This window comes from Penicillium angulare, assembly GCF_028827245.1.
Source record: "Penicillium angulare strain IBT 27051 chromosome Unknown utg000003l_segment0_segment0, whole genome shotgun sequence".
Taxonomy (NCBI): Eukaryota; Fungi; Ascomycota; class Eurotiomycetes; order Eurotiales; family Aspergillaceae; genus Penicillium; species Penicillium angulare.
In genome coordinates, this window is record NW_026623162.1 from 1,467,089 (window position 1) to 1,490,684 (window position 23,596).

Consider the following 23,596-nt stretch of genomic DNA (forward strand, 5'->3'; position numbering starts at 1 on the left):
TTATTTTCACGTACCGATCTCTGAGTGATTGGACCCTCGAAGGGAACTTATTCAAGTTGATGGTTTGCGATTCCAGTCAACTCAATGGCACTTGCGCATGAGAATCGGTATTTCTCGATTTGCAGAGGAAAGCATACGATCTCTAAACGGGAAGGATAAGGGCGAAAAGCTCAAGTTTGGTAAAAAGATCCTGGCGTCAACCATCGGAGGTGCACTCAGCTGCTGGAATCAGCCATTCGAAGTGAATTCTTGACTGGGGTGGTTGGAGGAACGACGACTGACAGGCCAGGTCCTCCGAGTAGAAATGCAATCTATGAAGAATGACCCCACACGCCCAGCATCTCCGACTATTGTTTCCACATTCAAACATATTGTTGTAACATCTGGCATCAAAGGATTGTTCCGGGGTGTAGTTCCGCGCATAGGAGTTGCGGCTTGGGCTACAATCTGCATGGTAGGATTTGGCGACACAGTAAAAGAGATGGTCAACCGAAAATGATGAACCCTGGTTCCATTTCCATTTCATTGCATATTATCTTTCTTGTTGGTTTGTAGTAATTATTTTAGATTAATGACTGCAGGGGACAAAAAGCAGACCACATAATTATTGGTAGAAGTAGAACTGATCGTATGCTACAAAGCATCAAAAAGAGTAGTGTCAGCGTGGCTCCAAAATGTCCCCGACAAATTCTCTAATGTCTCAAAATCTGGCATCCACAAGGGATCGCTCTGATCCTGGTCAATCCAAGGTGCGAGCTGTAATGCCATGCGCACAGCATGATCCGTATCGTCAGGAGGGTAAGCCCCGCCTGCAGTTTCAGGGGCCAAGCCAGTTGGGTTCGCTGCTGGAAACTTCTCTCCACTGGGCATGTCAGAAGCATTGCTGGTCCCTAGAGAAATTCCTCCACGCTGGGCTGTCATCAACTCGGCGATTCCCGCATTACGGGCAGTTTCATTTCCTTGCAATTTCTCCATAGCAGCGTTCACAAGTAATTCAAAGGCATCCCGATACTTTTTCACCCATGCTGCTCTTTCACCCATGACAAATAGAACAGTCGAGCAGGCACGAATATCGTTGCTCATGCTTACTGACCAGACTTGTTCGGTATGGGTCCATAATGCATAGAGAAGTGTGATTCCAGCCATAAAAACCGTTTGCACAGCTAAGAATGAATGACCGTATTCTAAGGTTTGGTGAAGACGTTTGTGAGACTGGCAGATATCCCCGGCAGCGCGTAGACAGATGTGATAATAGGGGTCAGTTATGGGTAAAAGTGGAAGAAATGGCTGGATCAAAAGCCGGACTGCTCTGTTGTAATGTAACATGGGGTAATCAAGATCAGCTCCGCTAAATCGTAGGAAGGCAGATTCTTTCCATTCTTCCAGCTCGAGATACAAAGGGTTCATTTTGGGTCTTAATGAAGACAAGGGGCGGTCGGCACGATATATCTTATGCTGGATGCGAGAGTCGATGCGGCGAAGTTTGAAAAGATAGATTGCGAAGGTAAGATTGGTTGTATGGGTGAGATTCTGCGGAGATGCTAGCAATGTCGGGTCCTCTATATCATCATCGACATCTCGTGGTAGATCGAGATCAATATGGCGATCAGATATACTGAACGGTCGGCCCAGAGACATTGAGACAACTCGTTCCAGATAATATACCGTCCAAAAGAGCCTTCGTCGCATTTGGGCGGAAAATGGGTCCATATTAATCTCATTTGCCTTTCGGTGGAGGCCAAGGTCGATAGCTGTGCGCATTGCAAGCCCGATCATATACCACATTCCATGACTAGATGCGGTACGTAGATGATAAACAACAAGAAGAACCATAGCTTCAATGTTCTCAAGAGACCTAGAATCACACATCGTTGGCACATATTGAAGAGCAGTAGTATAATATCGCTGAAGAGTAATTAGCTTTGACCATACATTGGAATTGAAATGGGAGAATTGGTAGCTGTAATCATGGAACTCAAGCACGAAATTTGGCTAAATTTACTGCAATCGGGATTATTCAACTTTGACTTACCTCCGGTGGCGTGTGAGCATATTTTTTATTGTCACTGAATTGAAGCATAGTCGAACCAATAGCATATATCAAATTCAGTTTGAATATCGTAAATCGATCAGATTGTGTCAAATCTTCGCGTTTTGTCTTTGCTAGGCGCCATCGGTCTTCATGGAGTCTCCAGGTTCTCTTTCGGTCCAAGAATGGGTATCTGGAGTGAAGCCTAATAAAGTATGTTTCAAGGATTTTGTTTCCTATTTCATCGTTGGGGGGCTCAACGTTAGTAGTACACCGATCTCGGGCACTGGTACAGCCACCACTGGGCTGCTGTTGAAGCTGCGACTGATCTGACAGGGAAGCGGCTGGATTCTGGGAGTTTTTCATCGATGTCCCGGCTGGTTTCTGGTTCATTCTGGAAATGAATTGATTCCAAACGCTAGTTTGAACCATTTCGCCCAAATTAGCAGCTAATGAGAGACCTGAGCTTGCCCCTACATAGGCGGGTGCCTCGGAAGAGCTTAATGCGAGGAGACCAACAATCTCTCCGACCGGGTTATTATCAAGCCCACCTGCAAGTCCAGGAGTGGTGATCTGGGGTGTAGTGTGATCGACTTGAGAGGGCCATAGCGAGGCTGTGGAATTGGCTCCAGATGCCCCCGGGTCTGTTAGACCTGTATCGGTTTGGCCGAGTTTCCTTTCCAAAAACGACACACGCTCTTCCAGCGCCCGGGTATAACTAGATATAACAGTGTGAGATAATCATTTCTGAACATGTAATAGACATAAATTCGTCTAAATACTCACTCATTTTGACGGTCGGCGTCTTCTCGTACACTGGACTTGTCACACGCCACCCCCGCCTTCTGACAGTTGGAGCATGTTGGATATTCATTGTCGCACTGCATAAGTCAATTCAGAATTACAAGCAGACAAACCCAAATTAGAACCAGTTAACTCACCTTCTGCTTCCTTGCTTTGCAGCGAGTGCAGGCCGTCCTTCCGCGCTTTCGGGGGTTGTGATCTCGGGATGCCGGGCTGGCCTGCCTCGATAATTCGGGGCTATTTCCCAGTATGTTCATTTTAATTCATTATGGTCTTTGAGTAGTGTTCCGAGCATCGAAAGGGGATATTTCTGGGGTTTTCACTTGCAGAGTGGTCCTAGATGTAGAGCCAGCAAGATAGATGTCGGAGTGAGAACTGAGATAAACGTCCGAGGCCCACAATGCCAAGACCTCAATCCATCTTGATGCTACGCTGTGGATCTGATACCGAGCTGAGTGGGATTACTTCTTGAGGATGAAATCGCTTACTATTGATTGCATTTCCTGAAATTGTACAAATTTGTACATATGAAATTATGAATGGATGTTTATTGCAGAGCGGGTCTTTACTCTTATAATGCCAGTGCGACCGGATACTTAAGAGCTTTGGCATTCTACTAGTAGAAGGCAGGCGGAGATATCACTGTTCGAGCTTTGATTATACTTGAAATATGTGCAATGACTGCATGATTATAGGTAGTGGTATCTAATGTAATATTAATATAAATGACATATGTACGACCATTTCGCACAGAATCGACAGTATGCATGCTTTTAGTGTTCAACGCTATGCAGCTTGGGTATGCAGTATTAAAAGAGACCGAAACCGTATATTTTGTTCCACTTCCCTCCTTGTATTCCATCATCTCCTACTTTTGTTCTGCGCTTTTCTTTTCTTCGACATTGGCAAGCTCGGGTTCCGCCCGAGATGGGGGTATAGAGGATTCCGCCAGTGTCGAGGACATCGAGTGGCGTTTCTCGGTGGTATCATTAGCATCGTGGTTTTTAGACTCATCCACTTCGTGAAGAGCAGCCTCAGTATCCCGAGCAGCTTCTTCTGCCTTCCGCTTTTCCTCCTCGATCTCTTCTGGTTCTTTGGGTCGCTCAAGGCCTCGGTCGCGAATAAAAAAGCATGCGAGGAAACACACGCCGATCAGAGGAACCTGAAGAATGAAGACTGAGTGTGATGCTTTAGAGTATGAAGACAATATCTCCGCCCATTCACTTGCGCTGACGCTCGATTGAGAAGGAAGGGAGTAAGTAGACTCTGCCAAGTAGGAGAGCTGGCTAGGTAGATCGGATCGAAGAGTCGCCTGGAGAAGGGCAGCTGAGACAGCGAGACCGCAGGAACCGCCCATGCAACGAAAGAAGTTGCGATTGGAAATCGACACGGCTCTTTGAGATTTAGTAGAGTGGGCTTGTAGTGCAACCATAGTTGGCTGGAAGGTAAAGCCAACTCCGATACCCGTGATCCCAACAATGACGGCGATGACAGCCGGGTGCGTGTTGCGACCAAAGAGTAACATCAGGCCAGCACCACTGTATAGTCAATATTAGTTTCAAGTAATATATAAAGAGGGTGATTTAGCTTTGCATACAGAGTCCAGAGTCCAAATCCAATCCAAATAATCTCTCCATAACGCTTCATTCGAGAGATGTATTGCCCAGAGCATACAGAGGCGATAGACTGGCAAGCCACCATGGGGGCTGTCAAGGCTGCAGATACAATGGGATCATATCCACGTCCATTTTGGTAGTAAAGAGGAAGATAGTACAGATAAGACTGATAAACCGCTCCCAGCATGAAACACTGTAGGAAGAGAGCACAGATCACACTGTTCTTAAAGAAGACCACTAGGCATAAATTAGCAAAATAAATCAGTGTGCGTGATTCAGGATTCAAGACATACTTGGTAGCATTGGTAATGTAGCAACCTTCCATTCGATGAAGATAAATGCAATAAAGGACAAGCCACCAATGATAAGCATACTGATGACCATTGGAGAGTCCCATTGGAAGTAAGAGCCTCCGCCCGAGATAGGGATTAATAGAAAGATAACTCCAATGGATGAGGCGAGCACACCCCACCAGTCAATACGTTTGACATTCTCCCAGAAATTACCCTTGCGCGCATTGTTCGGGATGAGAAAAAATCCAACCACGGCAGAGCAAGCAGCCAAAGGCGAGATCAACCAGAAGAATCCGCGCCATGTTGAGTCCATAATGAAGGCTGCTGCAATGAACGGTCCAATAATATTTCCAGTTCCCAGAGCAGCACCCAAAATGCCTTGATACTTCCCACGCTGCTCGAGGGTTACAACGTCAGAGACAATGATCATAGTCAGAGACATTACACCGCCACCAGCAACTCCAGCCAAACCTCGGAAGACATAGAACATGGTAGAGTTGACAGAAAGACCACAGCACATATCTGCAAGGGATAGTAAGACTAGTGCAGATATGTAAATCGCCTTTCGGCCAAAGATATCTGAAAGTCGACCATAGAGCACAGTAAACACAGTATTGGCGATAAGTGAAGATGTTCCAGCCCAAGAGATAGTATCTTGAGCCCCCAGGTCTCGTGCGATAGTTGGCAACGTGACACTAATACCGTTTTGATCTGACATGGTAATAAGTAGGGATGTGGCCAATCCCGTAAACACAACCATAAGCTGTCCAAAGGGAAGAATATTGGTCTGGTCGTGCAAGGCCTTCTCGGCCGCACGCTGTCGATTTGATGCCATATTTGTGGCTAAAAGGCAATTTTTGTTCCCAGTGAGATGTTGTTTAATTCCAAATGGCTATTAATAACATGCCATTTAAGTGAGATGTGGATATCCTAGTTGAAGATCGCGTGTCGGAACGGACTAGGAATGCTTGGCCGAAATTTAATGCAAAAAATGTATGCACAACAACAAGTAAAGGAATCAATCAATGACAGCGGCGGGGATATGGTCACATAAAACCAACTAGGGGCCATTGAAGGATTTTTTTTCTCCGCATTGAAGAGTTTGGTGCTATCCGGCTTATCGGCAAATGATGCTGGGTATCCATTGGAGACTGTCGCCGCAAAACAAGATTACAATCGGATGTGCCTCCGACGGGCCTCAAGGGGCCCTGCATCTTCACCCAATCTTGCACCGGTGGACATGAATCGAGTCAAGGCCGGTTATATTCCGCGTCATCTGTCTTGTGGTTGGTGAGTGTGAGAATCGACAGTGGATCCGCCACTTCGGACATCCGATCGGATAGCCGAGCTGGATTAGTCATTGCTTTTCGGACATCATTGAGATGCATCAACTCGGCATTGTTTGATGAGCCATTCCTGTAAACCCCTCTTGAATAGAGCAGTGCTATGACTCACAGTGTGAATGTCGAGATAAACTTCTTTGTACGATGTAGTGAACCTTAGAAATGAGTTTGCTGTTTGTGGCGAGAACGCATCGGATGTCCGATATGTGTGATATCACAGCGGAAACTTCCCCTGTCAAGCGGAGTAATTCTAACGCGGCGTCAACCGGTGTCAACAATTCAAGCTGGGCCCACTGCATGCGATACTCACTACCAAAGTGGATCCGCGATCCCTCATTATTGAGGAGACATGCTCCACGAGTATCTTCTTAAAGTCAGCTTTGAATCAATCTCATTTTCAAGGCAATTGAGGATCGAGAGAGAAAAATCGCTAGGGTAGTTGCATCCAGTACATTGGACAGGATTGAAGAACATGCAAAAAGCAACACAAACGCCCAACGGCAGTCGGCAACAAAATAGTTCAGCCCAAATTCATGCAGATAAACAGGGTCACAGTGTTCAGTTGTCAATCTTCTTTTCGGGGACTAGTTCATAGTCACTTGAACCTATCTCCGACCTTGATAAGTCTCTCCAATAAATAGCTACCTGCATGGCTAAACATCCTTGAATCTAACTCATATCCTCTGTAACCTCAATGTTTGCCGAGCTCTTCAGTCTTTCTTCACGACAGCCGTTCCAGCACATCTGTATGATGAGAATTTTCGGGCTGAAATACGCTGCTCAAACTACAAAGAAATGTTAGCAGCCGTAAAGGAACCAATCTCCAGAGCCACTTTACCATCTCATCTATCTCTTCCAGGGTACGTCCCTTAGCCTCCGGCAAGTATAAGTAAATAAATGCTGCAGCAATGAGGCAGGACGGGAACCAGATATAGCCATACTTTGGGCTTGAGGAATAGTAAGCATTAGTCTTCGCATTACATCCAGTAGGACTAATAGGAGTAGCTGACCCCCAATTTAGCGACGCGATGTTGATGAAATACGGTGCAGTGAATGTGGTACCCACTAATCATAATTTATATCAGTTGTTTCGTTCAAACCTTAGAAAGTGTGAAAGTAGGAGATATATTCACTGCTCCAAGAAATCCAATACCCGTCGCTAGACCGAATGTGTATGATCGTAGCCTTTGAGACGGTAACTCTCCGCCTGCGACCCAAGCATAGGTAGATATTATTCCCTAATTCTGGGTTAAATGACACCCGTGTAGCTTGTGAAATGTGTTGACTTAATCTACACTATAGGCGATAATGAAAATAACAGATAAACCCACGATCACCTTGCCTGTAGATTCAGTCCTTGGATGCACAGTATATACAGCGGCAGTGATCAATTGGCTGAATCCGCAAACTATAAGACCTGATATCAAAATGATTCTTCGCCGACCGATACGCGTAACGACGGTCATATTGAGCAGAATAGCCACGACGCCTAGCGCAAAGAAAATGCAACTGTTCTGGAATGCATTCCCAACATTGGCCATTTCGAAGAAGTAAGTGCCATAAGCTAAATACAGAAGTCAGTGATAATTTACATGATAAATATTAAGCGTGAATTTGCCAGGCTTTTACAGATCATATACATAGCCCCTGAAGCAGCCTGGGTAGTGACTGCACTCACGGCGAGGCTTGTTCGACTGCGATCAATCGAGTTGTTGAACATATTCCACACAGAAGCGCCACTGACAATATCGTTTTCTACTTTAATTGCATGCTGAACATCTTCCATTTCATTATCTGCGGTCTGCTTGTCGGGCTTCAACTATATCCCATTAACGGTCAGTGAAAGCTCGGAATAAGATATACTTGAATGTATAGCTGGGCAAACGTCAGAAGAAACCCATTGCCAATCCCAATAATCAAACGCCCAGCATGAAGTCCTCCAACAGTGTCTGTTGTTATCATCATCACGATGTTGGCGATGTATACCAAGACAACTGCCACATGTATGCTAGCTTTTGTTCCAATCCTTGATGAAATATGTCCTACTTTGTCAGCCCCTTGTAATGTTTTCTTGATCAGGAGACAAGTACCTGCGGCACATGATCCAAAAAGGCACCCAGTACCATGAGGGATGACATTAATTGTTGTCGCTCTGAACTAATGTTCCATCCTATTGAGCTAGTCGGTTCCTGGTACCCAAAGACCTATGTTCCAAAGAAAACCGGATCATGCAAGCGACATTGAGATCAACGAACATGCCATCAAGGACTTCCAGTGGAGCCGAAGTCCATTACTCTTTGAAACGCCCGTCACAGCACTGAATTTCAAGATACTATATGGAGTAGTTAGAGAGCCGAGATCCCAGACCGAAAAAGTTCGGAAATGTTAATGTGCATATATGAGGAAAAACGAGGCAGCTGAGGATCTTCAAGAAGCTCGAACGGCTGCTATGATTCTTCATGATCCGGTATTTAAACACTGGAAAACCTCTCCATCCTTCCTCTAGGACCATGCAGAAATTTTTCTGGTTCCTATGAGCAAGGATCATTCTGTCGTTTGGAGCGATTTGATTGGATCTTCGTCTAATATCGGCGAAAAGAGTCATCTGTCGGGTTCACATTGATCTTATTGGTCCTGAGAGGTGAAAAGAAACACTTCATACCCACGAGTCTTCTGCACGTCAAAGCACGGATAGGGGGTTGTCTTGGTCGGGAATGAAACGACTGTCTACCACTAAGCCCCTCGTGGGATGCAAGCTATACGGAGGCGTTATAAATCGTTGAGGTTTCGTCACCACATGCACGAGCTCCGTATCGCGAGCTCTGTTAATAATCAGTTTGCGCCATCGATATCAATGATTATTATTCGTTCATTGACAACTAATAGCCGTTCCGGAAGATGACCAACTAGGGTGCCTTGGAAAATCCCCGAGCCAAGGAAATTCGTCCGGAATCATGCTAATTATGGAGAAGATCAACGATGGCAAAATGCGGAGAAGCGGGCCCACACAACGATTTGTCTCTTGAGTGGGGGAAATTCGACTAATGAATTGTACTTGTGGGGGGAGGGGGTGGAGGGCAATTCTGATTTAGGCGGATCAGACAAGGCCTGCGTGAGCACGTTAAGACACGATTTGGCTATAGTTGATGGCTATATATGATTGAAAACTGGATTTTTGCAGCATAAGCTCGTATCAAGCCTATCATTCAAATGAAAGTCGTAGTTAGTGTTGAAAGATAAATCCTGCAAAATGAGAAACACCAAACAGGTTAATCGATCCTGATATTTGGTAGGCGACAATATGCCCCATTATCAGGAAACAGTAAGAACATAAGATGGTATCAAGCAAGAAAACAAAACAAAAACGTTCCAATGTCATATCTCATAGTTGTCGCATGATCCCGGCCATTGATTTATCTCAAATCCAAGAGTAGCTATAGGCCCATAATATGAGCATGTACAACGTGAACTGTGAAGTCTGTCGAGGAACCTGTGACCATATATAACAAAACCGAGCCGTCGTTAATTCGTGACGGCAACTGAACGAATGTACATCGAGATAGAATCAACTTCCAGACAAGTAGCCAATGGAGACTGTTTCTTTGAGTCTCCGCTGTATCTCCTCTATTGAAGGTCCGTCTTTCGAACATGGAATATCCAAAGGACTTCGCAAAATTCAAAATGAAGTTTCCAAACTCCTACATTGACACACTAGGTGTTCGTCGGTCCAATAGGAACACCCAAGCCACTATTTGCCCACGGATTCTGCATGACGCGGGTGTTCATACTATTAACAGAATAACCGCCATCTTCAACGACATCGCCAGCGGTGTCATCTGGGCCATGTTGCGAGGGATCACCATGTCGGGTGACAGCGCCCGCAGTGGGGACAGAATGATGAGGCATATAGGCACTACCGGGTACATGACCCTGGTTTGGGAAAAAGCTTTGGTTCAGAGCCCCGCAATGGGTGCAGGTAAATTCAATTTTGAAGTCTGTGAGAACCATTGACTGCATGCCAGGATGGTCGTTTCGTGGCTGATAATTTGGAAGTTTGGCATGCGGATGACCTGTAGCTGGTAGGGATGCAGCATTCACATATCCGACTCCAGGTTGCGATACGGTCATGGGACGCGGGTTGTTGTTCATGGAGGGCTGACTTGGAGCTCCAATCGGAGGAGGTTGGGGTATCTGAGTGGACTGGATAGATTGGCCTTGGGCTGACAGCACAGGGTTATCTGGCGGGTCGTTGGGGTCCACAGAATCATCATCCATCAACGTGGACTGCAGAGGGTCTGACAGCCAACGATTTTCTGATATCTCCCGATATGCTGGTCCTGCATCGCCCTGCGATTCAGGTTGGGACTGGGTAGGCGAGTGCTGATCACCTGTACTTATGATATCCAGGGTCATAGCTTGATCATTATGATTGGGGGAATCTTGTGATTGTAGTTTAATCAGCGCACGCTGTGCTTGTCTTGTGGAAATATCATATCCATGGTATCGCTTCACAGCATCCACAACATCTTGGCTTCGTATTTTCGCATCCATATCGAAAAGCTTGGGGATTTCGCTGAGTAGAAAACGCACATGCGAGGCTTCAGACCGGACCGGCGTTCGGATTGAAGAGTCTCCACTCCTTCGGCAGCTATGACTGTCCTGCAAGCTAGTGATGTAGGTCGCGTTCTTGTTCGAGCGACAAACTACACGAAAGAAACAATTGGCTCCAGAGCGACAGCCAATAACCACACTCTTCTTATTGCTGCGTATCACACGAAGCTCCCAATGCTGCCGAACAGAGATGTTCCGGATCACCGATTTGAATTCCTCTAGGGAAGAAAACCGTTGATCCACATGGAGTCCTGAGTACATTTCTGTCATCTTGGCGGAGGCAGCACGCTCGACACGTTCAGCGAGGAAAGACCAACCGAACAGAGCACGCGTTGGTCGTTGATTTTCTGGCGACTGCTTCCATCGGGGTGTGCGATCTCCGCAGCCCTTAAAGAAGCAACCACTTTGTTATAGGGGAGGTACACGAGAGACTTGCGCGACAGTCAACAAGCCACAGCTGAAATCTTTTTTTTGTCGCTCACTCAGCCGGGCATTATCTAGGAATATATTTCATGGGAGCAAATGCACCGAGAATATACTCGTGGAACAAGCTCAAGAATGGCGCACGCGCAGAGGAGTTGCGGGACCTAGTGGAGGTGGATTAATTTCTCTGGGGAAAGCAGCCGCATGGGCTGAACCGCCAGACCGCTCGGCTTCACTTTTCTTTCTTATTCACTCTCCACTTCAAGGCTTCTTACTCGTCGGTTTATCACTTCACTAATCACATCTGCATCCCCCCTCCCCCCCCTCTTTCCCGATTTACATTGGTCTTTTTCAAGCTTGCAGCTTGACAATTTCAGTATAATTTTTCAGTCAATCTGCTGGAATCCAGGAAATGGCGTCCTACGGGCTGCTTGGCCAACCAGAAGAAGGTCGAGTCCCTTTCATGTCTAATCGTTTACCTCATATAACTGACTGATAATCTTTACTGCAGATGCGCTCCACAAGTCGCGTCTTCTAAATGTCGAAGAGAAACCTTTCAAGAGAATTTCCAAACGTCTTCTTCACCCCGAATCCCTCATTGTCACCAACTCCTCCCTCCCTCCCACTCCGCCCCCCGAAGAACCAGAAGCCGATGCGACCGCGACCGCAGAATCCGAAAAGCAAAAGCGATTGGAAGAATGGCGTACTTTCCGCGAAGATGTAACGCTCGACTTCGCCGCTTTCGAAGGCAGCATTGCTCGCATCCAGTTTCTCTTAACCAGTAATGAAGAGGAGCGCCAGCGATACGCAGTCGAGAAAGTCCGCATCGTTGACACGATGCAGGCTGTGCGCGGGAATACGACCGATCTGCGCGTCCAACTAGAGGAGGCTCAGAGATTGTTGGCTTTGCGAAAGAGTTATGATGACCTGTCGGACAAAATCACCAGGAATCGATTACTGAAGCCGCGAGAGGAACAACAGGGGAATCTCCAGAAGCTCCAGCTGGAGATTACGGACTTGGAAAAGGAAAGCAAAGACTATGCCAAGACTTGGGCGGAGCGACGTGAACAATTTGGTCGCATTGTGGAGGAGGGTATGCAATTACGCCGCCTGATTCGCGATGAGAAGGAAGAGGTCGAGCGGAGAGAAGGTATGCAAGAGGGCGAGGATGGTGACGAGGGCGATGTCTCTTCTAAGGGAAAGCTTAGTGCTGCAAGTAGTCCTCGTCCAGATAATGAGAGCGCGACTCCCTCGCAGCAAAGCCAGGATGAGGGCAAATTACAAGTTGAAAAGGGATCGGGTACAGCAAGAGGCGTCTCTCCGTTGCGGAACGTTACTAGTGCAGATGGCGCCCAAGGTCAGGATGACACCAACATGATGGATGAGGGTGAAATCACTGTGGAGGATGCTGGCGAACAATCAGATGAACTTGAGGAAGGCGAAGAACTTGCGGATGATCGTGAGAAAATGGATACCACTTAAAGACTTTTAGCATGTACATTACAAGCATGGCGTTATGGGTTTGATTATATTATGACGATGATCTTTGAGGCGCTGGTTATTCTCAAAGGCTCTAGATTACATACATTCCAATGATACTACACCTCAAGGCATCCCTTCTTTTTTTTTAATTGTATCATAAGCTTTTAGAATAATGCAGGATACAAGTGTTGTCCTTTATGAGATCTCACGCTCAGCCGTCTTCGCTTTAGCAATGGCTTCTTTAGCAGCAGTGATGTGCTGCACATTACTCCCGGCGCCCTTCTGGCCTTCCTCGGTCTATGGTTCAATGTCAGCACCGTGGTTTAATCATAATGTAGAACTTGAGAGGCACTTACGATCAAAGCCTCCAATTCCTTCACGCTGTCTGCAATCTTCTGCTTCAGAGTAGGCAAGACCCTCTTGGTCTCCTCAAGAGCCCGGTGCTGGGCAAAGTTAATACAATCCAAAAACTTTCAATCGAATTTCATATCTGGGTTCTTTCAAAAGGAAAAAACGTAGATTCGAAACGAAGATAAATCGAAGAATAAAGACGCTTACCTCCTGTTTCATGAGGTACTCCTTGTTCTCATCATCGCCACCTTGGCCGGACTCCAGCTTCTTAATCCGCTCGCCCTGCTGCTCTAGCTCGCGGTGATAAGATGCCTCTTCTTTGACCAAACGAGTCACGGAAGAGGTAACAATCTCAATCTGGGAGCGAGGTGCCATTGTGTCGTTCGATCTGTTGGATAGTTAGATATATGATACTATGTTGCAGATGCAGCTTTATGCATGGAGCATATCATTTGAAGCAAGGGAGACTTTGAGCCACTTTTTCATTGCCCAGTTGATGATCCTTATAGCTTAATCACAATGTCATCAACAATAAGGATCATCGCCACAAGCCAAAGTACAGCTACGACCTGCAGCGGCTATATTGCATATTGGGTGAGGCTTCTTTTCGCGTGCCAGCTTCAAATGGCAGATATAAAAAGCCTCGGAAGTGAATAGATTCTGCAGTGAAGCGTACCTTTTTGTTTTTGATATCAAAGTCAGCTCAAGTCATCTAATAATGAAGTCACCAAGAATTCCATGAGCCCCTCATGATGCTATCAGGGATGATCGTGTTTGTACTGTTTGCACGAGGGGGAACCTCACGTGCGCTACATAGTGAAATGAGCATCCTATAAAAACTTTGGAACCAAAATTTGAGACTGATAGGCCCCGAGTAAGTATAGATCAAGCACAAACACTACATACCATTGTTTGGTCCAGCGTTTGGATTTCAGGGATTCAATGATGATGTTTCTGCAAGGAATGTTGTGTACCATTAATTCACTTCTCGATATTCCATAGGTATTAGCATGTTCCATTCCTATATAGGGGCGTCACTCCTCGTGTGACTACAAAGCTTTCGATAACCAAGTAGCCAGAGTATAAATAGACATCCGTTAATGAACTCTCTTCTTTCTTACACAATTCATGGATTCCTTGGACTCTTTGAATACCACTACTTCATAATCGCCCCGCAAAGTGATTGTGAGCCAATAAGCGCCCGAGCTCACCTGGCTGATCACCGGAGTCAGCCTCGAAGTTAGCCACCCTTCTTCGCAAGCTACAACATTCAAGGGCACCATGTCAGCCATGACCATGTCAGGTTTCATTTGTTATATTTAACGACTTCTTCTGTTGAGATCTTTATATATTGCATGAGCTTCTCCCTGCGTGGCGGCCTTCTGCTCGAATCTTCGATCGTATTAGCCCGGCATGCCAGCCCCGTCACTCCTGCAGCTGGCCACAAGCACTGCGATCAAGCACGTTAAACGTAAGTACACTTGCTTAAAGGCAAAGCTCCTCCAAGCTCCTTCTTACTTTGGTAAAACCAAGCTAACTAACATGACATTCTGCCAAATAGTGCTCAATGATGTCGGAAATCTACCATATGCCCTTGTTCGCCCAATCCTACTCAAAGTCGATAACCCAGAGAAGCTCGTATGTCTGTCTAATCCAACATGAATCCGGTTTCTTTCGTCAAAAGGCCAAAACAAATCGGAACAGATAGAAAGGAAAAGAAAAGCAAAGAATTGCAACTAATTAGTAAATCTCCCTTGCGAATAGCACTCGATGGAGCAACTATCTCCACACCTCGCCGACGAAGACCAAGAAATTTGGCTCGAATTCATCAGACGCGACATTCCACAATGGGACCGATATGAGCTGCCCAAATCCACAAACAAATGGTACGAGATATACTGCGACCTCCAAGAAGACGTCCAACGAGCCCTCGATGCCGACGCCGAAAAGATGAAAATGGCCCTGGACGGTATCAAATCGGAACGAACACGATTGACACCAAAGATCATTGCCGGCCCAAAAGGCAAAAGCACGAGATCATTTCGACCGGGCCCCGGTATCCGATCAGAACCGAGAAAGCCGACTATATTCACGCCCCAGCGCAGAAATAATGCTCTGGCAATACCGACTAAGCATCTTACCAATCGTGCAACACAAGTCAGGCGGGCGCCTCGGTCACTTATTGAAGTGCACCGGCGGCCAACAGACCCGCCTGTGCCGTCTGCTCCTGGCTCCGCTTTGACCGCATCGAAACGTGTTGATAAAGATGCTCGGGCACCTGTTGCACCAGGGCGGTTGAACCAACACCCATCATCCTCTTCTCTAGCTGAAAGGGAGGCACGGTTACGAGCAATTGCCTCTGGTAACCCGTTGCCATCTTCAAGCACCAATACAATTCGTAAGGTGCCTATTCCCTCACGCCACGCTTCCTCTCCAGCAAAACAACCCAATCTCAAGCGCTCTGCCACATCTCCGCCTCCATCCGCAAACTCTGGTGGCACCTCCAGCTCAGCACGAGCATCTGACAAGCCTCCCGCACAATCAAACTCTGTTACAACTACTGCACCGCGCCCAGCTATGCCTCGAAAACGACCTGATAGCGTTTTCATCCAGCCAAAACGTCGGCGCATCACCTAACCTATAACCACTAGCCATATACCTCAATATTCTGTCACTTAGCGTCCTTTCGTCCTTTTGGTCTTGAGTGTTCATTTTGGGTGTTCATTTTCCTCGTTTTTGTGTCAATATTACTGTACTGCATCTTGGGCGTTTGGCCTGGTTTGGGCTTTTTTTTTTCAATAGGGGTGCAGATCGGTGCACATGAAACATGCTTGGGACATCTACTTGGACTTTAATATTGAATATATTGAATATATTGAATATATTCAAGTGATTTGAAAAGTTCAGCCTAATAGTCTTTGCCCCATAAATTGATATTTCTTATTTTCCGGGTATTTGTTGCAGGGACATATAGGTAGATAATACGTAGTATCACATAGGCACCGCGCAAAGCTTGTCCATGAAAAAAAGATGAATGAGCGAGCTCCTTGGATGCTACTTGACGCCCACGGGTCTCAAATGATTCGAATGTCATTCCATGGCGCCTGGGATGCATCACCATCTGCAACCCAGCCCATGACCTATCCGTTCCATTTACGAACTTCTGCACGTAATTTTCGACATGGCTTGAATGCAAGAGGTCTTAAAGCCCCAATGATATTGCTGTAAAGAGAAGAGTGTGGTATCTAAAATGGCATAACGGGTTACAACGCATCGCATCCTCCACGCAGAGCGAGCACAAGATGGAGTGTGGCACCACCCTCGAGGTTGTATTCTGAGGCCGTCTTGTCATCCGCCCTAAACACCGAGTAGTTGTTAGTGAGAAATTCTCGTCCCATAGGGCAATGTTTATGCAGGTGTGGCAGCTTCGAAAACGTACATTTGCTTTCCACCGTAGATAAGTCGCTGCTGAACAGGAGGGATACCCTCTTTCTCTTCAACGCGCTCCTTGATACGGGCGACCTAGTGTTCCAAAATCTCAGTTCATGGTTCTTATGGGAAGTGTCCCTCACTCTAGCTTATTCATGGATGATAAAAACGGTTCGTGGCGATGAGGCGGGGTGCGACCGGGGAATCTCACCTTGTAGTCTGGCTCAATATCCAGCTCTATCTCCTTGCCGGTGAGTGTGCGGACCCTATGACACGAGGCAGGGTTAGCAAGATAGCTTCGGAGTCCCGATATGGTGGAGGTTCGATGATGCAATTGGGTGAAGGAAGAGCAGATCGAAAACTTACTTGATCAACATCTTGGTGGGGTGGGTAGCTGGTGCAGCTTTTGAAAAACAGATTCAGTGGACGAGACGAAGGAGCTCGGGAGGCAAAAAGTCACTGGCGAGTGCTGTAATGCATATGAGTGTCTAGAGAGAAGACGAGAGAGCCGCTTCTGGCGGGGTTTTAGGTGGGGCGGTGGCCTTATTGCCTAATCGATAACAAGGCTAAGTAATAAAAAAAAAGCTGCGATGCTTCTCCTTCCTGCGAATAAACGTGGAATGTTTACGTGAAAGGTTGTCGAGATGTATGCAGTCATGTAGTTTTCTATTACTCACTTTTTACTGCATATGCATAGGTAATACATGTTTACTCATAGATAATCGTCTATGACCCTGCATTTATGTATGTAGGTACCTTAATCGTACTGTATATGTTTACTCTACAATAATCTGATGTAAGTATTGGTTGAAGTCAACATTTAAATAATAAATATTCAATCAATCAAGCATTTCAAAGTTTTGGGGACAGGTGGTAACCCCACAGTAATTTCTAATCCCTCAAATGCACCCAGGTGATATTTTGTACCCCGAGGTCTTGGAGAAGGTATCCAACCGGAGTTCCACATTTATATATCCGTGTTGGCTACAGCTATCCTACTGATCACATGGATCCAGATGTCTCAACCTGGCGTGAACTTCTTTTTTTCTCATCCGTCTCCATGGCTCGAGTGCGAAAGATTTTTACAGTTGAACATTTAAAGGTCATACCTAGAAGCACTCCAGGAGTGGATTTATCAAAATCGGGAAATTGAGAACAACCTAAAATGACTCAAACATCCTCCGAAGTGGCCACGCCTAATCAATTTCAACAATTTATCACCGGGTGTGGGGACGATCCGGTAAGCTCTTTCTTTGACCAAGGGCATTACTAAGACATAGACCACTGACTACAATCGCAGAAAAGGATTCAAGGCGCCTATGAAACACATCGATCTAATCGTAATGCGCAGTTCAAGGAAATACTACTCATTCCCGGTTTCCGCGAATGGAAATTCGATGAGGTCCTCGAGAAGATTTTAGAGGCAGATCAGGGCATCGCCCAGTACAAGGACACAAGAAACAATCTCTCCTTCTGGGCGCGACCACCTAAGCATATTCGCAAGCTGGTCTATGATATCCAGCAGGAGATCGCATCTGTAGCTGGACCATGTATGTCATGTTGCCCCACGATTAATAGGAATTGCCTTCTAACTTCATTGTAGCCCTTTGGCTTACTCCCCAAGAACATCTCCATCTGACAACATGTGAGATGGTTTCAGCATCATCAGCAGTCAAGGTGGATGAAGTAGTTGAAACCCTCCAACGAACACTTCCTCTCGAAACCATTGTTGATTATACTCTTACACACAGCCCGCGGCTTGGTCGCCCGGTTGTTAGTTACGACTCGACGGCTTTCGCTCTGAGCTTTGTTCCTGCCGCTGAAGATGATCATGATACGTACTCCTATCATCATCTACGTCGGGATCTCTGGGATATCGCCTCTAAGTCTGGATGTCAATTCGCGTCCAGATACAATGTTCCTTCAGCCCACATAACTATTGCCCGGTTCGCTGTTCCACCAGGGGAAGATAAATCAAAAGAACTTGATGGTTTATGTTCCAAGGCAAACGCGATTGTTAATACAATCGAAGGGATTAACCAAGAGTTGAGATCAACTGAATGGAAGCGATTTGGAAGCCCCACGCGGGGTGAGTGGGTGGTGGGACAGGAGCGAGGGCTTGAACTGAACAAAGGCCGATCATGGTATGGCAAGGGAGATGCTGTACTGATTGGGAATGGATTTTAGATTTGTTTGAGAGCTTTTTCACTAGCTAAAGATACAAAAATCCAACAAAATTACTTAGAATCCCTCGATTTTATATAGAAATCATGATAAAAGATGCAAACATTGGAAGGAGCGCGCTTGGTGCTTTCCCGATACGGAACAACGGATGATGAGTCATCCACCCACTCAAACCCCCAACATGGTTTAGCGCACTCCCGAATAGGGCCTAAGCGAAACGAAATCCCACAACCCAACCATCTGCTTGCTCTCTCCGACAAGTGACAATCTAACGACCACCCACCTCGCTACCCGGCAAGTCAGTCAAAATGGTAAGAATTGCACCGTCTATCTCCAACCTGCTGTATCCTCAAGTTCCCGGTCGAAATCCGCTGCGAAATCGCTTTCGGTATTGTGCGATGGAAGTTGAATTTGTGTGGCCGGACTCATGATCGTGAACGATGACCACTACCGACCGAATACTTCCCTCGCGGGCTTCCACCATTTGCCTCGACATCCGCTTCTCGACTTGCGCGACAATAACTACACAAGACGAATATCAAGAAGAGAGCTCGCAAGAAGTTCGGTGGCGAAATCAACTTCTTTGACGTGTTATCGTACATGCGACCGACCGATTCGATGCGATGAAATCGAAGGGCCACCACTACTGAGTCTGGTCATTCGAAAGAGTATCCTGAATCGGTCGTAAATCTCATAATACCAACTAGGACGCTAGTACCGAACCAAGCGACGCGACCGCACAACCTTCCACCTCGGGCTTGAGATACACGCGGACGGAGACTAAAAAAATATTCGTTGGCACAACGGAAGCTTATCAATTTTCTCTGCGCACAGGTCAACATTCCCAAAACCCGCCGGACCTACTGCAAGGGCAAGGAGTGCCACAAGCACACCCAGCACAAGGTCACCCAGTACAAGGCTGGCAAGGTGAGAAAACACTGAAGCTCGACAGTCAACACCAACAGAACACAGCGCTGATTTCAATTTTTCTTATGAAATATAGGCCTCCCTGTTTGCCCAGGGTAAGCGTCGTTATGATAGAAAGCAGTCCGGTTACGGTGGTCAGACCAAGCCTGTCTTCCACAAGAAGGCTAAGACCACCAAGAAGGTTGTCCTGCGTCTCGAGTGCACTTCCTGCAAGGCCAAGAAGCAGCTCGCCCTGAAGCGCTGCAAGCACTTCGAGTTGGGGTATGTTTCCACTATATTCCATCACCACATGGTGCCGATTGATGCTAACCTTTCTTTTCTCTACAGTGGTGACAAGAAGACCAAGGGTGCTGCTCTTGTCTTCTAAGCGTTCGATTTCCTTGTTCGGCTTCTGGGTTTCCTGCATTGCACAAGAAGCTTCGCTGTTTTGCGAAGGACATATGATATGGGCAATGGAAAAATGAAATAGGAATTCATACCTTCAAAAAACAAACTATGACAACCTGACGATGAGCCTGTTTTCTGAATAGTAGATTCATCCAAGTTCTCGTTATCATCTGGGCAGTAGGTCGTACCCTGTAGCTTGCTCCATGCTAGATGGTTTCTTCCACTCTTTAACGCTGTCTCGTCCTATCCGCTGAATCACTTGGAAGTAGCCTATCTACACTCTTTGTCTCAGGAGGGCCTGGCCGTAGAACCAATCGTACAGAGTCATAATCCATCGAGTATCTGAAGCTTCGGAAAGACGTCATCGTACACATGATGCTATGAGATCTGAACGTATTTTCAATTTTGAGGGAAAGGCCGACCGGCATAGGGTACTTGAAGCTGCAACAACGCACAACCTTGGCAGTGTCCAATTTGTTGAAGGAACTTGCTTGAGCCCCATACATCCATCTATAGATTAAGCCAAAACGGTTGTTTGGTATAAAAACTAGACATTGATCCGCCTCAGGCTGGGCATCGCGGATGAAACGTTCTTAATAAATGGATATACATACTACTGCATACACCTGTTGGCTGGCCGAAGAGTCATATTATAGTAGGTAGCGGTAACTTTAGCTAGACATGGCTATCATTAGTTATGTAGGGATGCCTCTTTTTCGAGGCTTAAAATTTCGAAGTGATTACGGTTTATAGTATATAATCAAGTCAGGGATTTGTTTGCTGCTTCTAATTGTTCCTTTACCACATCCATAGTCGGAGTAGACCGGACGTGACACTTGAGTTGTATATATAATACTACTATGTATATACGAATCGTTGGGAGGATGAAGCAAGCTCGGGGGAACTGCCGAGCCCAACTCTGAGTCCAGGCGATAATCAAGATCCACATCAACGTAAGATGTGGACTTCTATCTGGAGGTTATTCTATTCGGAGACAAATAAAGCGAGAAACTGCTGGGAATGACCTCCACCCCCGCACCCCCACGCCGAGATGTGCAGAACAGCCAAAGTCAAAAGCCACCAAACCTGGGCAACTCACCCAATGAAAATGTCTCGCTCAATGACGGACCCAGAAGAATGCTTTCCCGCCCTTCTCCAATATCCAATAATCTTGCTATTGGACAATCAAACAACCGGCTGAATCAAGCCTCTCGTATTCAGCATTCTCATTTCCCCGCATCCCCAGAATCCATGTCATGCCAACTCGGCATTTCTCCGAGTGCAAGCACTGAATCCTGTCTTTGTTAAGACCGTGTGACACTGCCTCGATCGGTCGAAGCCCGCATAGATAACCCAGGGATTTCCTGCATGCTGCAGTAAAGCAGAGCTTGGAGCTTGTTTTCTTTGTCTTGCTCTTCGTGACAATCAGATTTCCTCATAACCACCCGGTGTTGTTTGCTGGTCTCCTTCGGAATATAGAAGAGTCAGAAGAATCATTCGTCATGGCGCTGTGGTACTCTCTGGGCATTGCGTTTTTCGCTGCGATCGGCACCTTCTTGTTTGTATGTCCCTAGCTCTCTTGCTACCGGAGCATCATGGGGATTTTCGCATGAGCTGGTGGCTAATCGTTTGAATCTAGGGGTTCGACACTGGAATCGCAACGACGAGTGAGTATTTCGGCTTTTCCTTCCCTGCAAAGCCTGAATCCCCAACTGACCCCCATTAAATAGCAATTGCGCATCAAAGCTGGATCGATTATATGGATAACCCTTCAAAGGGTCTCACAGGAGCAGTATGTTTAACCAATTCATTGCCCGCGCACGCAGAATATGCAACTGAGAAATACACTGGCAGGTGGTAGCAGTTTATATTGCTGGCGAGGCGGTCGGCGCTTTAACACAAACCTTCATCGGCGACAAGCTCGGACGAATTAGATTCATGCAACTCATGTGCGTGGTTGTGACTATTGGCACAGTCATTCAGACTGCCTCAGTCAATATTGGGATGTTTCTCACCGGGCGCGTACTAGCCGGGTTTGCCGTTGGGTAAGTTTAAGTCAAACTGGAAGAAAGGAAAAGAAACGAAGTTTTTTCTCTCTAACTTTGATCAGCGGACTCGTTGCTACCGTCCCAATTTACCTGAGTGAGATATCTGATCCTCGCTTCCGTGGCTTGATCGGTGGTATCTCTGGCTGCGGCATTTCCTTTGGAACCATGGCTTCTAACTGGGTCGGATTCGCCTGCGGTTACGCACCCTATGGTCCTGTGCAATGGCGACTGCCTTTGGGTATCCAGATCCCATGGGGTATTGTCATGTTTATCGGGTTGGCGACCTTCATGCCCAACTCACCACGTCAGTTGATTCGAAGTGGAAAGGCTGATATGGCCCGCAGCGAGTTTTCTCGGATTCGACGCGGAGGTCAGGTACATGAAGTGGAGGAGGAGTTTGCACTCATGCAGGCGCAGATCGAATATGAGATGGAGCGAGAGATTACTTCGTATAAGGAGATTTTCAAGTTATTCCGTTCTCGTGTGATGGTGTATGTTATTAATTGGCCGTTCTCAATTAACCGGGCAAGTCGACAATGGAGAACGCGTACTGACCAATCGCTTCTAGTTCTATTGCTGTGCAGACGATGACGAGTTTGACAGGTGTCAATGTGATCCAGGTATGTGAAATAAGATCTGAATTCTAAGACAGTATGATGCTATTTGAAAGACCAGACGACGCTAACTATGATATAGTACTACCAAAGTGAGCTCCTCTGATCTCTGCCCATTTGTGAAGAATTTCTCGAATATTAACTTGTACCCTACTAGCTATCTTATATAAGTCGCTCGGCATTGGGTCACACACAATCCTAGCTCTTGCCGCGGTTTATGGAACCATTGCCTTCTTATCTAATGCTATCACAACCAAGTATATGACGGACCAGTGGGGACGCCGGAAGTATGTGAGCCGTTAGGCGACGCCCCCCTTTGCAGCTGATATCATATTCATCGCTAACTGTGGATAGGATGTTGATCACTGGCCTGGCAGGTATCATTCTAATCGAGATCTATGCGGCCGTGATGCAAATGAAGTTCCAAAATACAGACAACAAGATCGGCAAAGGATTTGCAATTCTGGGAATTTATCTCTTTGTCGTTTGCTATTGTAAGCTATTCTCCGTGATTGGCAATGTGTTGTCTGCTTACAATTTTCTATCCAAAGACGGATTCCTTAATAGTACGACATGGTTGTATGGGGCTGAGGTCCTCCCCATTGCTCTGCGCAGTAAGGTGATGGGTCTCGCGGCTGCATCTCACTTCATTGTCAATGTCGCCAGTAAGTTAAATGATTTTTCTCAAAATTTGAATACTTGCTAATTTATTCTTCTTTAAAAAGTCACTGAGGCAGGTCCAAGTGCATTTGCCAACATCCAACAGAATTACTATTATGTTTTTGTGGCATGCACTTTTTTCTTCCTTGTTATAGCTTACTTTTATTTCCCGTACGTCACTCTCAAAATAATTATCCGAGCTCGGGATAATTCAGTTTTATTGATATTTTTTATAGTGAGACCAAACAAAAAACCCTCGAGGAGGTGGCCGCCGCTTTCGGAGACAATGTGGTCATAGCAGATGAAGGTCCTAAGCGAACTTCGGTGGTTGGCCGAGCGGACCATATCGAGTCCGCACCTGAAGACCAGGCGTGATTTTATTTTGTTGTCAGATA

At 46.3% G+C, this 23,596-nt stretch overlaps 9 protein-coding genes across 9 annotated transcripts; 5 read left to right on the forward strand and 4 right to left on the reverse strand.

Annotated features, from left to right (window-relative positions):
- Positions 1–633: 633 nt before the first annotated feature.
- N7478_002712 (putative C6 transcription factor) lies at positions 634–3,090 on the reverse strand (the record flags this gene model as incomplete). The annotated part of the gene is made up of 4 exons (XM_056918926.1): positions 634–1,905; positions 2,033–2,747; positions 2,816–2,910; positions 2,971–3,090. The coding sequence occupies 4 exons, from the start codon at positions 3,088–3,090 to the stop codon at positions 634–636; spliced, it is 2,202 nt and encodes a 733-aa protein (XP_056782084.1).
- A 611-nt stretch (positions 3,091–3,701) lies between these two features.
- On the reverse strand, positions 3,702–5,577 carry N7478_002713 (putative MFS transporter; the record flags this gene model as incomplete). The annotated part of the gene is made up of 3 exons (XM_056918927.1): positions 3,702–4,371; positions 4,431–4,686; positions 4,743–5,577. The coding sequence occupies 3 exons, from the start codon at positions 5,575–5,577 to the stop codon at positions 3,702–3,704; spliced, it is 1,761 nt and encodes a 586-aa protein (XP_056782085.1).
- Positions 5,578–9,796: 4,219 nt separating this feature from the next.
- On the reverse strand, positions 9,797–10,966 carry N7478_002714 (uncharacterized protein; the record flags this gene model as incomplete). The annotated part of the gene is made up of 1 exon (XM_056918928.1): positions 9,797–10,966. One exon carries the CDS (start codon positions 10,964–10,966, stop codon positions 9,797–9,799), a length of 1,170 nt encoding a protein of 389 aa, XP_056782086.1.
- Positions 10,967–11,531: 565 nt separating this feature from the next.
- N7478_002715 (uncharacterized protein) lies at positions 11,532–12,601 on the forward strand (the record flags this gene model as incomplete). Its single annotated transcript, XM_056918929.1, has 2 exons — positions 11,532–11,568; positions 11,631–12,601. The coding sequence occupies 2 exons, from the start codon at positions 11,532–11,534 to the stop codon at positions 12,599–12,601; spliced, it is 1,008 nt and encodes a 335-aa protein (XP_056782087.1).
- A 195-nt stretch (positions 12,602–12,796) lies between these two features.
- N7478_002716 (putative tubulin-specific chaperone Rbl2) lies at positions 12,797–13,327 on the reverse strand (the record flags this gene model as incomplete). Its single annotated transcript, XM_056918930.1, has 3 exons — positions 12,797–12,898; positions 12,958–13,044; positions 13,160–13,327. The coding sequence occupies 3 exons, from the start codon at positions 13,325–13,327 to the stop codon at positions 12,797–12,799; spliced, it is 357 nt and encodes a 118-aa protein (XP_056782088.1).
- A 1,038-nt stretch (positions 13,328–14,365) lies between these two features.
- N7478_002717 (elongin A domain-containing protein) lies at positions 14,366–15,589 on the forward strand (the record flags this gene model as incomplete). The annotated part of the gene is made up of 3 exons (XM_056918931.1): positions 14,366–14,423; positions 14,514–14,590; positions 14,717–15,589. The coding sequence occupies 3 exons, from the start codon at positions 14,366–14,368 to the stop codon at positions 15,587–15,589; spliced, it is 1,008 nt and encodes a 335-aa protein (XP_056782089.1).
- Positions 15,590–17,546: 1,957 nt separating this feature from the next.
- On the forward strand, positions 17,547–18,568 carry N7478_002718 (uncharacterized protein; the record flags this gene model as incomplete). Its single annotated transcript, XM_056918932.1, has 3 exons — positions 17,547–17,621; positions 17,682–17,931; positions 17,985–18,568. The coding sequence occupies 3 exons, from the start codon at positions 17,547–17,549 to the stop codon at positions 18,566–18,568; spliced, it is 909 nt and encodes a 302-aa protein (XP_056782090.1).
- A 305-nt stretch (positions 18,569–18,873) lies between these two features.
- N7478_002719 (60S ribosomal protein eL42) lies at positions 18,874–19,859 on the forward strand (the record flags this gene model as incomplete). Its single annotated transcript, XM_056918933.1, has 4 exons — positions 18,874–18,876; positions 19,400–19,492; positions 19,569–19,753; positions 19,820–19,859. 4 exons carry the CDS (start codon positions 18,874–18,876, stop codon positions 19,857–19,859), a joined length of 321 nt encoding a protein of 106 aa, XP_056782091.1.
- A 1,522-nt stretch (positions 19,860–21,381) lies between these two features.
- hxt8 (uncharacterized protein) lies at positions 21,382–23,576 on the forward strand (the record flags this gene model as incomplete). The annotated part of the gene is made up of 12 exons (XM_056918934.1): positions 21,382–21,441; positions 21,519–21,546; positions 21,610–21,671; positions 21,734–21,924; positions 21,990–22,418; positions 22,496–22,547; positions 22,624–22,633; positions 22,699–22,828; positions 22,896–23,035; positions 23,093–23,206; positions 23,267–23,372; positions 23,438–23,576. 12 exons carry the CDS (start codon positions 21,382–21,384, stop codon positions 23,574–23,576), a joined length of 1,461 nt encoding a protein of 486 aa, XP_056782092.1.
- Positions 23,577–23,596: the final 20 nt, after the last annotated feature.